The following is a 16,578-nucleotide window of genomic DNA, read 5'->3' as shown; positions in this document are numbered from 1 at the left end:
AACAATAAAAATAATACTAAAACATAATATTATTATATGATTTGGCCAATTCGCCTATATATAAAATCTAATATATTTAAAACATAAAAACTAATGAGAAAAAATATGTCCCTAAACAAAACTCTTAAACGACTACATTGTGGATGTTATTGTGTTGTAACTCGAGAAGAGTGATGTTCTATTTATAAATAAAGCTAGAATAAACCTAATAGAAATCTAATACTCCCTCCGTCCCAAATTTTTTAATTTAATTTCTTATTTTACTTATCTTTCTTCATTAATTAAGGAGAGACAATTTTTTTTTTTCATGTTTTACTCTTTGCATTAATTATTATTTTTTTAAATTAAAATATAAACATCATTTAATAGGAATACTATGATAAACTAGTTATGTTATTAATTATTTTTCTTAGCAATGTGTCATCTCAATTTGGGACGACGGGAGTAGGAAAGAAATCTTTTCCTATTTTCAGTAAGAAATTCTTTCCAAAGTAAAATATAATTATGATAGAATCAAGTATAAAAAATTCAAAACAAATCTTAATAAAATATATAATTTATTATATTTTAAAATTAAACTTACCTTCAATATCATATTTTGAAATCAATTTTATCCATTATGTTTAGTCGATTTCAGACAAAGGGTATCATCAGGACAAACATAATACTAATAATAATGCGATCCATTTCAACTCGTCCACCACCCCCAGTACCATCACTAATATTCTCTTCTTGAAGCTAACATACATACTGTTGTTGCAATTCCGAATTGAAATTTCAGGCTTATATGCTTGGTAAGACTTACCCATCAATTTTCTACTTAGTAATTGCATTCATTTCTAACCCCCTTTTACCCTAATTTGCATAGTTGTAGCTCTGTTCATTTGGTACCTGCTACCTCACGTTAGTAATAGCAGTATTAAGGGTTACTAATCGCCACAATTGGGGAAAATTATAGTCCTAAAGAAGGAAATGCATGTAACTAAAAAATACTTAGTGGTGATTGCTGAAATGTGATATTGTTTACATAGAGTTTTTATGAACCGTTTCTTTTAAGAGTTTATGTTATTACATTCTCCCTCCGTTTCATTTTATTTGGCCTTTCTTTCTACTATATTTGTTTCAATTTAGTTGTCCAAGTTATGAAATAAAGAGAATTTTATTATGTTTTTTCAATAATAGCCCTATCATTAAATGACACCCAAAGTGTATGTACTCAAGTTTATAGTTCTAAAGCATAATTAATAAGGCTAATTTGGTAAAATAAATCACTAATAAATATTTTCTTAAGGGACTGTCAAGTCGGCTTGACCAACTATTTTGAAACGGTGGGAGTACATGTTTATTTAAACCTCGGATTAACTTTAGTGAGGGGATGTTGAGACTCTCTTAGTAAGGTGGAATGGTGGATCGTAGTGATGTTCTCTTTCGGGAACCTACGTTGGTCTACGGTACAACATAGGGTCTAGTTTTGCGGACAAGCAAACTACAAGATAGAGATCCGTCATTTCCGTGCATTTAGTAGCTCCATTTCTTGCTTTCGGTGGGTACACATATATTATTATTTAGTTATTGGAGTAGCTGGTAAAGTTGCTACCATATGACTAGGAGGTCATGGGTTCAAGCCTTGGAAACAGCCTTTGGCAGAAATGCAAGGTAAGACTGCTTACAATAGGCCCTTGTGGTCGGGCCTTTCTCCAAACCTTGCGATGCGCAAGGAGCTTTAGTGCAGCGGGCTGCCCCTTTTTAATTCCTTTTATGTAGTCATTATCTTCAAGAGGCTTCATAGATGGTCTAGAATTTGGTTATTTTTTCACATTATTGCATATTTTTTACAATGAAAAGGAAGTGCACAAGCTCATTTATATAAATTTACAGAATGCTTACTTGAACTTGATATCCAAATATTTTGTAGATACCCGTGGTGTTCCGGACAACTTTAGTACACCTTGACTAATTCCACAGGATACTTGTCACCTCCAACCAGTAGCATGTACTATGTTCTATGTAACTTTGTCTTCAAAGGCTAGGACAGATGGAGAATTCACATTGTGTTTTTTGGTCCGCTCAGTCAAGTTCAGGCACCAGGTGCCAGTCACGCTCTGAAAAAAATTCGGGCTGTGACAATTTGAGTAATTCTTCTGGCTTTCAAATAAAACAAAACACTCACAGAATTTCTTCCTTTTTTTCTTTTTAATAATATTATCAGAATATGGGTACTGAATCTCTATTCTTTCGATTTGCAGTCACTACTCTAAATAACATTTATGCTCTTCTTTCTCTTCATGGAATTACTGTCTGGGTATTGACTCCTTCCTCTGAACATTGAATTCCATTCTATTCTCCAAAAATGTTTGTTTTCCTCTTTTTCTTAATTATCAGAGTTTGATATTATATCCCTCCTTAAAATATTGAACTTTCTTTTTATGATTCTGGGAGTCTTCTCTCTTTGTGGTATTAGAATTTATGTACACAATCCCTCCTCCAAAGTTCAAACACTTTAGTTTTGATCATTATTCTGGTAATATTACTTTTCAGCTGCTTTTCACCTGCCCAATGAACGCAACGTGATGGAAATTTGTATCACCTACCTTTCTGCTCTCTGGTGACTGTGGATATATAATCTTTTTAAGAAATATTATTATTGATATACATTTCCATTTAAAGTTTTGAGTAAGGAGTATGCTCATGTGTGTAAAACTGGTCTTATTCTTTTTATTTCTTATTATAAATATTGAGTCACTGGTTATCTTGATCCAGTCATATGATGTTAAGGCCTCCTATTGTTCGCTTCTTTTCATAAGAGATGGCAAGACGACATTTTGACCAAGAAGAAACAGATTTGATTTGTTAATGTCAGTTCCCCAGCAAGATGAATTCCGAAGTGACTGATATAGTAGGGCAGAAGAGGCAAAAAAGTGGGGAAAGAGTTTCTGAATCAAATCAGAATCCCAAACAGGGTTTGCCTGACAATCTTGCTGAAAGAGATTCTACCATTGAGGTTGATGATGGGGAAGAGAAGCCATATGTGGGAATGGAGTTTCAAACAGAAGAAGCAGCAAAGAATTTTTTTGAAGCATATGCTATGCGTGTGGGATTTAGCATACATGTTGGTCAGTTCAGCCGAGCTAAGCCTAATGGACCTATCATTACTTGGGATTTTTCTTGTTCTAGAGAAGTTTTCAGAAGTAGGAATATAGAAAGTTGCAATGCTATGCTTCGCATAGAGAAGAAGAGCTCAGATAGTTGGGTTGTGACTAAATTTGTTGAGGATCATAATCATTCAATGGTGAATCCCCGCAAGGTGAATTACCTTCGACCTCGTAAACATGTGGCTGGAGCTTCCAAGACTGTTGGAGAGGTACCGGGAGCTCCAACTGTTGTTATGGTTCCACCAGTTGTGATTCCAGTGGATGGAAATCATGTATTTGTCAGTTCGAATGAAGGTGTTAAGGATGCTTCTGCTGTGGAGTCAAATCGTGTGACCAAGAACTTTAGCCCTGCCATACCATTAATGTTTATTCAGCCTTGCAGCCGAAAGAGAACTCTTGGAAGAGATGCCCATAATCTTCTTGACTATTTCAAAAAAATGCAAGCGGAAAATCCTGGTTTCTACTATGCTATTCAACTTGATGATGAAAACCGCATGACGAATGCTTTTTGGGCTGATGCAAGATCAAGGATATCTTATAGGCACTTTGGCGATGCTGTTATTTTTGATACAATGTATAGACCAAATCTGTTCCAGGTTCCGTTTGCTCCATTCACTGGTGTAAATCATCATGGGCAAATGGTTTTGTTTGGCTGTGGATTACTCTTAGATGAGTCCGAGTCTTCCTTTACTTGGCTTTTCCGGACCTGGCTATCTGCAATGAATAACCGCCCTCCAGTTTCAATTACAACCGACCAGGATAGAGCTATTAAGACAGCAGTCAACGTAGTATTACCGAGTACTCGTCATTGCATCTGTAAGTGGCATATCTTACGAGAAGGGCAGGAAAGATTGGCTCACGTATATATGGCTCATCCTTCATTTTATGGGGAGCTATATAGCTGCATTAACTATTCTGAGACAATTGAGGATTTCGAATCATCATGGGTCTCTGTACTTGATAAATATAAGCTGGGAAAAAATGAGTGGCTTCAAGCTGTATATAATGCTCGCGACCAGTGGGCTCCAGTGTATTTTCGAGATTCTTTCTTTGCTGCACTTCCCTCAAACCAGGGTGTAACTTCTTTTTTTGATGGATATGTGAATCAGCAGACAACTCTACCAATGTTCTTTAAGCAGTATGAAAGAGCTTTAGAAAGTTCCCTTGAAAGGGAAATTGCATCTGACTTTGATACAAATTGCACCACACCAATGCTAAGGACCCCATCTCCAATGGAACAGCAAGCAGCTAATCTTTTCACCAAAATAGTTTTTGCAAAGTTTCAAGAGGAACTAGTTGAAACTTTTGCCCACACTGCCAATAAGATTGATGGTGATGAGACTCGAAGCAAATTTAGGGTCGCAAAATATGAACAGGATGACAAGGCATACATTGTCATGTTGAATTTTGCCGAGATGAAAGCAAGTTGCAGCTGTCAGATGTTTGAGTATTCGGGCATCTTATGTAGACACATTTTAACCGTTTTCACAGTGACTAATGTTCTCAAAGTTCCATCTCATTATATACTTAAGAGGTGGACAAGGAATGCAAAAGTTGGACAAGGATCGGATGAAGAAGACATTGTAAAACAAGGAATTAATTCGCTCACTTCACGTTTCAATCATCTATGTGTGGAAGCTTTACGATATGCAGAAGAAGGGGCAGTTTCTGTGGAGAGCTATGATGCAGCGGTTAGTGCTCTGAGAGATGGGTTGAGGAAGATTTCTATTGTTGCGAAAAATGTTGCCAGGCCTCTTACCTCACAGGGAAGTGGAAGTACTCAGGATGAGAGCATAAAAAGTACTCCAGCTACTTCTGATACTGCGCCATCTTTATGGACTTGGCAAGATGCAATGCCTCATCATTTTAACCTTAATGATGGCGGTTTAACTGCTGGTGATTTAAATCAGCCCACTATGACACCTGTGGCTATAAATCATGATGGTGGCCTTGCTGATAATGTGGTATGAGAACAAAATCTTGTCTCTTTTGTAACTTGTATATATCTATGTTTTTCGTTGTTTGATCTGTATTTGAATATATGGTACAAGAAAATACTTGAATTTACCAAGCATATGAATTAATATGTTTCTCTCCTTCATGTAGGTTGTTTGTACTTGTTTTAAGTCTATGACATGGGTGATTGAAAACAAAAGTCAAGCAAGTAAAGTGGCTGTCATCAATTTGAAGGTGTGTATACATATTTTCAAAAAGATTCTCTCCCGAGTCATACTCTGTCTGTATGCAGATAAACAGTTGAATGGATTTTTCTTCCTCCCATGACAACTATTTGATGAGATAATAATTTCCTTTGTGAAATTTTATTTGGACATATTCGACACGATTTTCAGTTGCAAGATTATGGCAAGAACCCAGCAGGGGAAACAGAAGTTCAGTTTAGACTTACAAGAGTCACTCTGGAGCCAATGCTGAAATCCATGGCATACATAAGTCAACAACTTTCTCTGCCGGCAAATAGAGTAGCTGTTATTAATTTAAAGGTTTGCATCGTGAACTTCAAGATTTATTTCCCATTTCAGAATCTCATTAATAGAGTGAGGAGCAGTTGAACGGTTACCTTCTGCTTCGCATAATCTTATTTATATTACTTCAAGTTTGTCAGAGTTGGAGCAAAGCAAGTTTATTCAAAATGCACATTCTGATTAGTTACATTGGGAGGCATTCCAAAAACACTCTTAATATTAACGTTCTTTATCAAATGAGTTTTATCAAGCTTTAGTGTGTTTTTTTTTCCCTGGAAATTTTATTGCGTAGGCCAATTTGTGTATCAGTTATATTTACTACAATTCTCTCTGGAAGCTTTGCTTTCTCTAGTCGATGGATCATTCCATTTTTCTATCAAGGAAAAGAGTGTTTCTTTCTTTTGATGTTTTGACGATTCTATCATCGATACCTGCCTATTCAACATACAAGTGAATATACCAAAATTATCACGTGAAAGAAATGGCCTTTGCCTCTTCCCTCTTCTTCCCTTTCATCTTCTGGGTAGATTTTTTGTGGTGTTATGATCATCTCTTAATATTCAGGTGGAAAGCACCAATAGCTTGGCCATGTATGTCGATGATGCACTCTGCTGGGCTCTGTTATATAGTAGTCCCTGATATAACTCTCCAAAGTAATATTCATGACAAGTGAAAATTTAAAGAGATAATAGATCCTTGTGAAGTATCAGTTAGAAAAATCGATCATCTTGATTGTCTACCAGCATTGAATCTCATTTCTCCTTGTAAATTGAGAGGATAAACATCAGTTGAATGCAGTGATGTACTGTCCTTTAATATGTAAACTGATAGTTTTTGTCCTTTTCCGTCACAGCTTCAAGATACTAAGACACCTTCCGGAGAGACTGAAGTGAAATTTCAAGTTTCAAGGGATACTCTAGGATCAATGTTGAGATCGATGGCTTACATTCGTGAACAACTTTGAATAGGTGAACACTACTTCTCTTGTTATTCTTAGTCATAAGAAGTAGAAGCATCAGTTGATTTATTTGAGATATGAAAGGTCAATTGAATAACCTGCAAGTCAGAGAAGAAAATCATTCTAAAAACCAAATTTGAGATATTGGAATATTGCTCGACGTCTTTCCCCTACATCTCCTTTGTTAGTTGTTCGTCATTTTGCTGTATCTCCTCTCCAGACTGCTGAATTGTTGGTTGTGTTGCGCATCATCGTATAAGATGTTGTTGATGTATGACAATAGTGAGTTTTTTGATATATATTATGTAGGAACTCCTTGTAAATAGTGTCTGGAGCATAGAGAACACATATTCACAGCTGCAGTTATCTCTACCAGCCAGCCAGCCACTCAGATTGCTCTATTTTCGGTTAGCACTTATTCTAACTATGCTATGTAGTTGACCCATCATGTAATTGTATGCTGGAAAATTAGTTGTACATGTCTGCAAGGAGGACCTAGCAAAGAATGTAATCATCTTAGGTTAGTAGCAGTTGCCGTTTTATTGATAGATAACTATAATTATTTTTTTCTTATGGTAGGTATAAGTGTGTAATCTATTATTTGTATTCCTTTGTAAGCTGCCTGTGTTGATACTCCCAAGGTCCTAGTGTGAGGGATGTCTCTTGTTCTCCTTTTTTTCCCCTTCTTTTCTTCTTTCTTCAGTGTCTTCTCGAAGACCAAAGAGGCTGAAATACATTAAAGAAGCAGGTTGAGGTTGAATTTCAGTTGTTCCCTTGTTGGTGGCCTTCTGTGCTGAGGTTTCACTTATGATACGTAAGGCACTTCATTTTCACCTGGGTGGGTCTTGGTTACCTACCTTAGTGTTAATTTTAGGACCTGTTTGATTTGATCTTTTTCTGTATATAATCAGAATGATCATATGTATAATTGTTTGATTTGGTATAAAAGTTGGGTGTTTCACTTGAGGCTCTATCGGAAAAATGTCTCTACCTTCACAAGGTAGCGTTAAGGTTGCATACGCTACTCTTCTCAGACTCCACTCGTGGGATTTAGTTGGATTTATTCTTTTTGTTGTGGGCAAGTATTTACCCACTTGGTAGTTTCATAAAGGGTAAGCTGGCTTTTGGCTGGATTAACAATGAAGTATCAGTGTCATGGGAAGTGGCAACTACAAATATCTGTAAGAATTATTTACGTTAAGGTAAAAGTTTCATTTTTTAAAGTGGCATGGAAGATCTATTTGCCTATGTATTCCTTAAGTTCGTGATTTAGCATGCTTCTCTTTTATTTTCTGTAGATGTTCTTTTCTAATATAATTAAAAATTGATATCATAGATTACATCGCACTAGTTGTTCTACACAAAATTGGTAATAAAAGTGCACCCAAGGGTGTGGCTTAGAGGTTAATGACGTGGTTGAGCACCATGAGGTTTCACATTTAATTTTCAGCAGAGAAAAAAAGACCGGTGATTTCTTTCCATACGGGGTATTTCGTGGAATAATGTCTATCAGAAAAAGAAAACAGTAATAAAAGCAAAACTAGATTGGTTAAATAATCAGACGAGATTATTACTGAAAACCTTTATCTTTATCCTATTTAAATGCAAATACGTGTTTTAAATGAACCAAATTTCTCATGACAGTAAAAAATACATTAATCTAGTGCCTATTGCTTATTTTTGTGCATCATAATATCGTGTATAATTTGATTGTAAACTGGACATCCAAAAAAACAAATAGATCGCAAAGTGCCCCCCACCCCCCAAAAAAAAGAAAGCCGTATGATTCATTTTCCAGTTATCGGTCAGAAAAAGGAAGTATCAACTAAATTTATTTGGCTAATTTAAAATTTATACGATAGCTAAATTGAATATAGCATGAAGTCATGTCCTTCTTGCAACACTTGCATGTTATTAATCATCGATTTTGGTTTTGCTTCTTGATGTTTCTTTACCATCTCTATTGCTCAACGTAAAACATTCTAATTTAGAATTTTCTTTCGTTAAACTTAAAATAGCTAGTTCCTCACAAATACAAAAGCAGGGTTAAAATTTAAAGATCAACCTCGAAGTATCCTTTTTTGCAAAATACTCTAAATTTTATCGAGAACTTGTGATTAACTAAATTAAATATACTAGTACTTCCTTTGTTCAACGGTACTTGTCCATTATATTAAAAATAAATGTCCAACAATACTTGTCCAATTTGAAAAACTAATAGATAATTTAAAGTTTTTTAAACCATTTTATCCTTGCTATTAAGTACTATTTATCACTCAATGTATTTTTCAAGACATTAAATAAAAAATAATATATTAAAATTATTTTTGTTATTTATTGCTTTTTGCGATAATGGATAGTCAAAACACAAATTAGGCCCAACAGTTTTGTAGCTAGGCCCACGTCAGTCAAGGTTCATTTTCTTATGGGGCCTGCTCTCTGGACCCATGAGCTCAATTATTTTACGCCTTATAGGTCCATTATTTATCTATTTATTATATCGGTCGGATTTATCGGCAACGGCTAGTTCTTTTACAGCCCCCTTTCAACGGCTACTTTTACTGGAGCAGTTTTATGTTTTTCTCTCTTTCACTTGTCTCTCACTGCTCCTCTGTCTTTTGTTGTCAAAATCAAATCCCTCATTTGACCTCAGCGGAGAAGTAAGTACAAACAGTTACTCCATTTCCAATCTGAAAATACTCAGTTACTCCAACTCCCCATCTGCATCCAGAATTGTAAGTCTTTTATTTTTTGTCTCCACAATTTATTTTAGCATAATGCAAATCATTTTTTATTTTTTATTTTTGGCTTTCTATGATTTATAATAAGTAGAAAAGAAGTATTTGAATTGGTTTGTTAGTGATTTTTATATACTGATCTGTATTTTCTTTTGCTACTGATTTGATTATGACTCCGCTGTTGTGTAATGACATTTCCTTTTCCGTACTAGTACTAGTATTCATTAACAACAAAATACTGAGTGTTAATCTCATAAATGGGGTCCCGGGAGGGTAGGATGTACATAGACGTTACACATGCCTTCGTTGGGCAGAGAGACTGGGATTGTATAAACTGTAGTAGGCGATTTAAGGGTTTCATTTTCTAATTGTCTCAAATCTTGTTATTTGAAATCGATCGATTTATACTGCATTTTAAAGTAATCTGTCTAAATTTGCCCTGAAGGCTAGTTTGTTGAAGATTGACAGCTAATATCTGATTAGTGATAATCTGGTTGTATCGTTCTGGAAGTTTGGGTATTCTTTGGTTCATGTGACTTTTATATATACCAAGTGCTGCTTTGGGTTGCTGCTGTTAGTTCAATTTTTGTACCCTGGTCATTAACATATTAAATATCTCATTAAAATGTATTTGATATTTTCACTTTAATTTTTGTGAGCAGCAGCATCCGTATGCATGATCTTCATATGTTCATATTATATAGTAAATTGTAAATATTGATCACAGTTTCTTCAATAGGATCAAGTTGCCTCAATTAAACTGCAGTGATGTCCACTGTTCAAAGAAGGCAGCAACCTGTTGATGTTCCGAAGGAAAATGGAGGCGCCAGAGTACAGCAACAACAACTCCCAGATGTTATGCAGACGAGGGGTGGTAAAATGTCCTCGAGGCCCGACACCCCTACAGTGACCGGTGCTGCTAGGATTATCCCATCTAGATATCGGCAAACTCCTCAGTCTTTACTCCGTACTAGTTCAACGAGTAATCCTGGATGTACATCGGTTAGTGCTGCTGCCAAACTGTTGCAGGAGGTTACTGGTACTCCTATAAATCCTTGTTCAGTGTCCTGTGGTGATGGAGCAATTGTCCATAAAAAGCACTCGAAAGTTTCAACAAGCAATGCTGTAGATGGCTCTGCTGCTGCTGCTGCTGCTACTGAGAGCAGTTCATGCCCGAATTCTCCAGTCTGCACTCAAAGAAAGCAGCAGCAAAGTAAAGTTCCGAAAGAAAGTGGAGGCACCATAGGACATCAGGCACAATTTGCAGATGCTTTGCAATCAAAAAGTAGCAAGATCTCCTCAAGACTTGATACACCTACAGTGACCGGTGCTTCTAGGGTTGTCCCATCTAGATATAAGTTCACTCCTCAGTCTTTACCCCGTCCTCCAACCAATAATCCTGAAGGAACAGTCAGTGCCGCGGATAAACTATTGCGGGAGGTTACTGCTACACCTATAAATCCTTGTAGGGTGTCTCAGGATGATGGAGCATTAATCTCCAGAAAGCTTTCAAAAGTTTCGGCTAGTCCTTACGTGGATTCTTGTGCCACTGGTACTGCTCCTACTAAGGGAAGTTCATGCCCTAGTTCTCCACTTTGCACCCAAAACAATAAGACGCGGACATTATCAGCAATGAGGTCTTCTACGTCTAAGATTGATAGATGTCTTGCGGAGAGAAATAGAGACAATAATAGCAGTTCAACTGATGAATGTAGTTCTTATAAATCTTCTACTTGCGCTCGTTCACTGCATTTGCCAACAGACAGCAACGAAAATTCCTGCTCTTGGCTATCTCTTAAACAAAATGACATGCTTGCTTCCATCCCTTCTAGATCATCTTTCAAAATGGGGAACCTTTGCTTGCCTCCAAATCCAACTTCCAATAAAATGGGACCAGATGCAAGGAAAGGAAAGAAGGGTTTCAGCGACCAGGGAGATGTGCACTCATTGAAGTTACTCTACAATCATTACCTTCAATGGAGATTTGCAAATGCCAAAGCAGAGGCCTCCACGCACTCCCAAAGACAGGATTGTGAGAGAAGATTTTATTCCTTTGCACGCCAGTTGTCTGATTTACGCGAATCTGTTCACCAGAAACGCGCTGAACTTGGGTTTTTGCGAAGGATCAAAACTTTATCCACTATTCTTGAATCACAATTGCCATGTCTTGAGGAATGGGATAACCTGGAAGAGGATTACTCTACTTCTCTGTCAGGTACAACTGATGCCTTGCGGAATTGCTCTCTGAGACTTCCTATAGGCGCTGAAGTTCAGGTCGATATAGGAAAGATAGGAGACGCTCTTAGTTCATCTACAAAGGTGATGGAAATGATCAGTTTGCTGATTCAGAACTTTATGCAAAAGGCAGAAGAAACAGAAAGTTTAATTTCTGAACTAGCAAGGGTGAGTGGTAGAGAGAAAGCTCTTATTGAGGACTGTGGGGATTTATTATTGAAGACATATATCTCACAGGTGACAGAATGGAGTTTAAGAGGACAGATGATTCAAATGCACCAAAACAACCTTTATCAAGTTCAGAAAGAATGAAGATATTCTGTATTCTGTCTGGTTCATTGTGGAAAACTACTGGGGGGAGTTCTTTTTAAGGGGGATGTTTGTGAGCTAATAAAAGGGGGCGGTGCCTTCGGAATCTTGCATTGGCGGCAATGTCATGTGCATATTTGAGAATATCTACAATATCAACTTTTTCCATGAGTTTTGTTTCTGTAATAGGTAAGAATCTTTGACAACATTGTAATAAAGTTGTGCCTTTGGGTCTTGAACACACTTCGTTGTAAATTAGCTGCAACTCACGGGGTGTTTTCTCTCAATGAACTTATACTGTATCCAATATTGCAAAGTTTTCTGTCTCCATGTGAAGTTTGTCTGTGACTGGGTGGTAACTAGCACTTGTTTCATGTCAATGTTTCTTACAGAGAAATAGCATATGCTAATTAATATTATCTAAAATTTAATCAAGCTAAAGGCATGTTTAGCCTATTTTTAATGAACGAGGCTACTACTGACTAAACTTCTATGGGGAAAATTAGACCTTTTTGCAAAGAACGAGGGCAGACTTGAACCTTCCCTTGATCAAATAAAAATTTCACACTACCTTCAAGAATATCAGGATAACAGCATTAAAAAATTCAAATGATTCAACAAGGGTAATCAAGTCAAGATCTTCATTTTCACTGTAAATATGTTTGTTTAAGTCAATACAAAACAATGTATGCCTTTTATCATGGGAGCAAATTCTTAGTCTTCCTTGTGATATTTAATGAATTATAACTTGTCACAAAGGTGGTGTATAGTCATGATAATTGGGGATTTCTCTTAGATATCTTTTACAAACATGGATTTTGGGAGCAAATGAGTTTCTTGGATCAGATTTGCATTCCACATTCAAGCTCCCTCTTTGGCCTTTTCAGTAAATGAAGTTAGCAATATACAACCTTTGTGTTCCATTTGGGACCAGTTATAAGTAAGAAATGACATGAGCAGAACTGTTGAAATGAAAGATCTAGTGAAATGAAGGATCACTTGATTTCTGAATCTTCTTCATGTTCATATGAAGTGGACATCTAGAACTAGAAGTGCATTAAGGAGTTTTGAAGTATATGGTGACCAAGTATGCGATCCTAACTGTATAGATTTCCAACAATACCAATAAAAAATAGTAACATACAAATAAAAGTTATGACATTCAATTTCATATTCCAAGAAATTCCAAAAAATTTCGGGGCACTACATGAGCTCCCTTTGAAGACAAGATAAGCCCCCTAACTATATTAGTGATATAGTTAGCAAAGAATTGAAATGATTAGTAAAAGGAGGGATGAGATGTGGCAACTACTGCAATTGCTAGAGAACTCTTATGACTCATTTATTAAAGTATTTTCTACTGATATTGTCAAGTGCTAATTGTGTCTGTAAATGAATCACATAAAATATGTCTTTTTCTTTAATACTATACATCAACATTTATTAAAACTTGCGTGAAGTTGTATATTTCAAGTATTTAACTTATCCTGTGTACATAGGCCGCTTGAGATACGCACACAAACTTTTTTCAAATCTCTGAATTAAAAATAACAACAATACTTTATCACATATTGACTAGATATTCAATTGGGAAAAGTAATAATTCGGATATCTAAATAAATAAGAATTATGAACGAATGCAATCTTAAAATTAATGAAGTTTTTGCTCCCTTTGTAATGTACATGTATTGAATTGGGTGGTTGATTGAGTCAAAAGTTCATTTAAGCTGTTTAATCTGATGACCTAAAGCAAATTTTTAACCCTTTCACAATTGCAATGTCGTATATAATACTAAATTCATTGATTCATACATAACAAAGAGATCGTATTTATCCTTATAATTATTTGGTAAAACATATAATAATAATATCAAGTATATTTATTCACAACAACAACAGCAGGCCCAGTGTATTTCCACAAAGTGAGGTCTGGGGAGGGTAAAATGTACGCAGTCCATACCACTACCTCCGAAGAAGTAGAGAAGTTGTTTCCGATAGACCCCCGGATCAGAATCTTGAATAATACACCAAGATCGTATTGGAACATGTAACAGGAAAGGTTGGCATGCAAACATAAGAAATAATAGAAATAAATATCAGTGAAGTACAAAATAAGAGAAATACGAGCAATACGAAATAAAAAAATAAGAACTAGACACCCACTTACCCACCCCATCTGAATTCACCTGGCTAAAGGCTCCTACTCAAGGATAATTAATACTCCCTCGGTTTCACAATATGTGAATTGTTGGGGTATTTATTGATATTTCAAAATAAGTGAACCATTAAATTTATTTCCAATTTTACCCTCATGATTTTGACAACAAACTTTTTTCCATGGTACTCTTAACTGCAACTGCCTATTCCCTATGTGTCAAAATGTCAACTTTTTCCTCTTATTAAGAGAGCTGTCAACTTCCACCTATTCCCTATGTGCCAAAATGTCAATTTTTTCCTCTTGATAAGAGAGCTGCCAACTCCCAGAGTACAGCTACTCCAACATTACTCCTCCATTAATTGCACACTCTTCTATATATAATTTCACTTTTGTATGTCCATTCTACTTCATTGAGCTCAAAGAAAAAAGTTAGAGTTACGGAAAAAAAAATTAGATTATGAATTTTAATTTTGAAGACTTGATTGAAATAGTTTATGATACTATTATGAATGAAGATTCGGTTGAAATAATTCAAGATACATTTGTAGAAGACTCGCTTAAAAATGTTCAAGACACTATCATTGAAGAGTCTATTGAAAAAGTTGAAGACTCGATTAAAATGGTTCGAGACACCAGTATTGAAGATGAAATAAGGATTATGTTGAAAATTTATCTTCCCAATTTTTATTAGAATTATTATGATCCTCGTGTTTCTGTAATATTCTGCATTAAAAATTTCTATTGACTTATTCGATTGTGTATTCGTACAAAATGGTTTCTTAATTTCACTAACAGACCAGCTAAACGTTTGTTTTCTCATTTTGTTTTAATATAACAACAGCAATCAGCTACTTATTGTCACTACCAGTAATGTACAAACATTAATCAGCTAAATGTTTGTTTGCTCATTTTGTTTTAATTATCTACCAGCTGCTTGTTTATTAAATCAACTGATGAAGACTTTAGTTAGTCAATGCAAATACAAGCAAATGCTCAATGAGCAAGAATGCACCTTTTTTGTTATGGCCTAACTGCGTAATGCTAATACTTTCTCTTTTGAAGTGCACCCAAATTATCAAAAAAGAAAAAAAACGTGATTTCATTAAATCAATTAATAGGGCTATGGTTTATATATATCCAATTAATAGAAAAATATATAAAAAAAATATTTATAAACAAAGACAAGTCAATTGTTGAGTTTTCAAATACTTATAATTTACATAATTAAACCACCATCCAAATAGCAAAACAACAAACAAAAGAACTTGAAATTTTAAAAATAAAATTTAACCTAAATAATCGAGAGTTTTTTGTACTAATTCTGGATCATATTTCAGTTGTACTGACAGCTGATCTTTCCTTGCTAAATTATCTTTACTAAGATGTTGAATCTTGTAATCATGTGATCCTTTTACTTTCATGATCTCCATCATACATGACTGCAATGTTAGTTGGACTTCCCTGTTGAAAAATCTTCATATGCTTTTATGACAGCCGCAACAAGATCATCAATACTTTTAAGCCTTTCCCTGTATTGTAGAGACTGAATAGATCTGGAAAATTCAAGGTCTAAGACATTCAAATCTGGAGAATTGGGTTGACACATCAAGCGAATATCAAATCCATCTTGTGTCGCTGCTCGACAAAATTCCTCGTCGTTAGGTTGAATATGGGTTCTTGCGTTATCTTGTTGTATGAATATCGTAGAATTTAAATCTTCTCTAGGCCATTTACCCTTGATAGCAAGAAGTACTTCATTAATCAAGAATGATCGTGAAATTTCTTTGATTATCGAAGTTATTGCTTTTGTTTTCATAGTTCCCGCAGGTCTATTTGCACTAGCTCTTTTAGCTCGTTCTTGTGTAACAAAAGGAAATAATTCAATTTTACCGGAGAATATTTCTACTCCTTGTGCATCAAATTTAGGACGAGCTACAACAACTAAAAACATAACTTTATCGATGAAATTTTTACTCTTGACAGTGCGGATTGGATCTTCTTCATCAGGCAGTAAATAATATATTTCATTTTTTTTGGTCATATATTCTCATCGATATGAACTATATTGAACATGTTGATAAAAATTGAATCATGTGGTATGCTACCACGATCAAGCATAGACATGCAAAATTGCAACCGACTTATTTTGTTTTCCTCTTTCAAATAAGGCTTTATGGCATTAGAACGTCTTCGTATATGTCCCGACTTGAAACGCCGAAATAAAGTGGTCGTACTCATATTCATGGAAGAAGATAATGATCGTAGAGTTGTCCGCTTCCGTAAAGAAATTGCACAAAAACGATTATGATCCACCTCAATTTTTTTTCGAACACAATTGTTCACTTTTCTTCCACATACACCACTAGAAGCACATTCACCATAATTTGATAGTCTCCAAATGCGTTGAATTGTTTGAATGGAAGTCGAAAAATGTGACACCACTATTTTCGTAACTCCTTTTTTTAGTTTACCATCGACACATTTTTTTTTGCAACATTTCATATATTGCAACACGTGTTTCATTGCTCAAATTTTTTTTCGGCCA

The 16,578-nt window shown here is 35.4% G+C and overlaps 3 protein-coding genes across 6 annotated transcripts; 2 read left to right on the top strand and 1 right to left on the bottom strand.

Annotated features, from left to right (window-relative positions):
* The first annotated feature begins 624 nt into the window (after positions 1–624).
* On the top strand, positions 625–7,559 carry LOC107839381 (protein FAR1-RELATED SEQUENCE 3). 3 transcript variants are annotated; one of them, XM_016682837.2, is made up of 6 exons: positions 625–794; positions 2,761–5,116; positions 5,259–5,342; positions 5,504–5,653; positions 6,489–6,603; positions 6,903–7,559. In XM_016682837.2, exons 2-5 carry the CDS (start codon positions 2,873–2,875, stop codon positions 6,597–6,599), a joined length of 2,589 nt encoding a protein of 862 aa, XP_016538323.2. In that variant the 5' UTR covers positions 625–794; positions 2,761–2,872; the 3' UTR covers positions 6,600–6,603; positions 6,903–7,559. The 3 variants fall into 3 exon arrangements, with proteins under 3 accessions (XP_016538323.2, XP_016538324.2, XP_047250507.1); XM_016682838.2 differs by having other exon boundaries at positions 637–794; positions 2,805–5,116; XM_047394551.1 differs by having other exon boundaries at positions 637–794; positions 1,916–5,116.
* A 1,530-nt stretch (positions 7,560–9,089) lies between these two features.
* LOC107839380 (QWRF motif-containing protein 6) lies at positions 9,090–12,205 on the top strand. 2 transcript variants are annotated; one of them, XM_047394552.1, is made up of 2 exons: positions 9,090–9,328; positions 10,059–12,205. In XM_047394552.1, exon 2 carries the CDS (start codon positions 10,100–10,102, stop codon positions 11,876–11,878), a length of 1,779 nt encoding a protein of 592 aa, XP_047250508.1. In that variant the 5' UTR covers positions 9,090–9,328; positions 10,059–10,099; the 3' UTR covers positions 11,879–12,205. The 2 variants fall into 2 exon arrangements, with proteins under 2 accessions (XP_047250508.1, XP_016538322.2); XM_016682836.2 differs by having other exon boundaries at positions 9,091–9,328; positions 10,071–12,205.
* Positions 12,206–15,480: 3,275 nt separating this feature from the next.
* On the bottom strand, positions 15,481–16,074 carry LOC107879274. Its single transcript, XM_016726345.2, has one exon. The coding sequence runs from the start codon at positions 16,072–16,074 to the stop codon at positions 15,481–15,483; it is 594 nt and encodes a 197-aa protein (XP_016581831.2).
* Positions 16,075–16,578: the final 504 nt, after the last annotated feature.

The sequence above is a fragment of the Capsicum annuum genome, chromosome 8 (genome assembly GCF_002878395.1).
Source record: "Capsicum annuum cultivar UCD-10X-F1 chromosome 8, UCD10Xv1.1, whole genome shotgun sequence".
Lineage (NCBI taxonomy): Eukaryota > Viridiplantae > Streptophyta > Magnoliopsida > Solanales > Solanaceae > Capsicum > Capsicum annuum.
Note: the sequence above shows the minus strand (reverse complement) of the source record. Positions and strands in the feature narration are given on the sequence as shown.

Excerpts from the sequence above, each read along its gene's own strand:
- LOC107879274 (XM_016726345.2), bottom strand. The coding sequence starts at position 16,074 with ATGACCAAAAAAAATGAAATATATTATTTACTGCCTGATGAAGAAGAT.
- LOC107839381 (XM_016682837.2), top strand. The coding sequence starts at position 2,873 with ATGAATTCCGAAGTGACTGATATAGTAGGGCAGAAGAGGCAAAAAAGT. Across the intron at positions 5,343-5,503 it reads TGGCTGTCATCAATTTGAAG|TTGCAAGATTATGGCAAGAA; the intron begins GTGTGTATACAT and ends CACGATTTTCAG. Across the intron at positions 5,654-6,488 it reads TAGCTGTTATTAATTTAAAG|CTTCAAGATACTAAGACACC; the intron begins GTTTGCATCGTG and ends TTTCCGTCACAG.
- LOC107839380 (XM_047394552.1), top strand. The coding sequence starts at position 10,100 with ATGTCCACTGTTCAAAGAAGGCAGCAACCTGTTGATGTTCCGAAGGAA.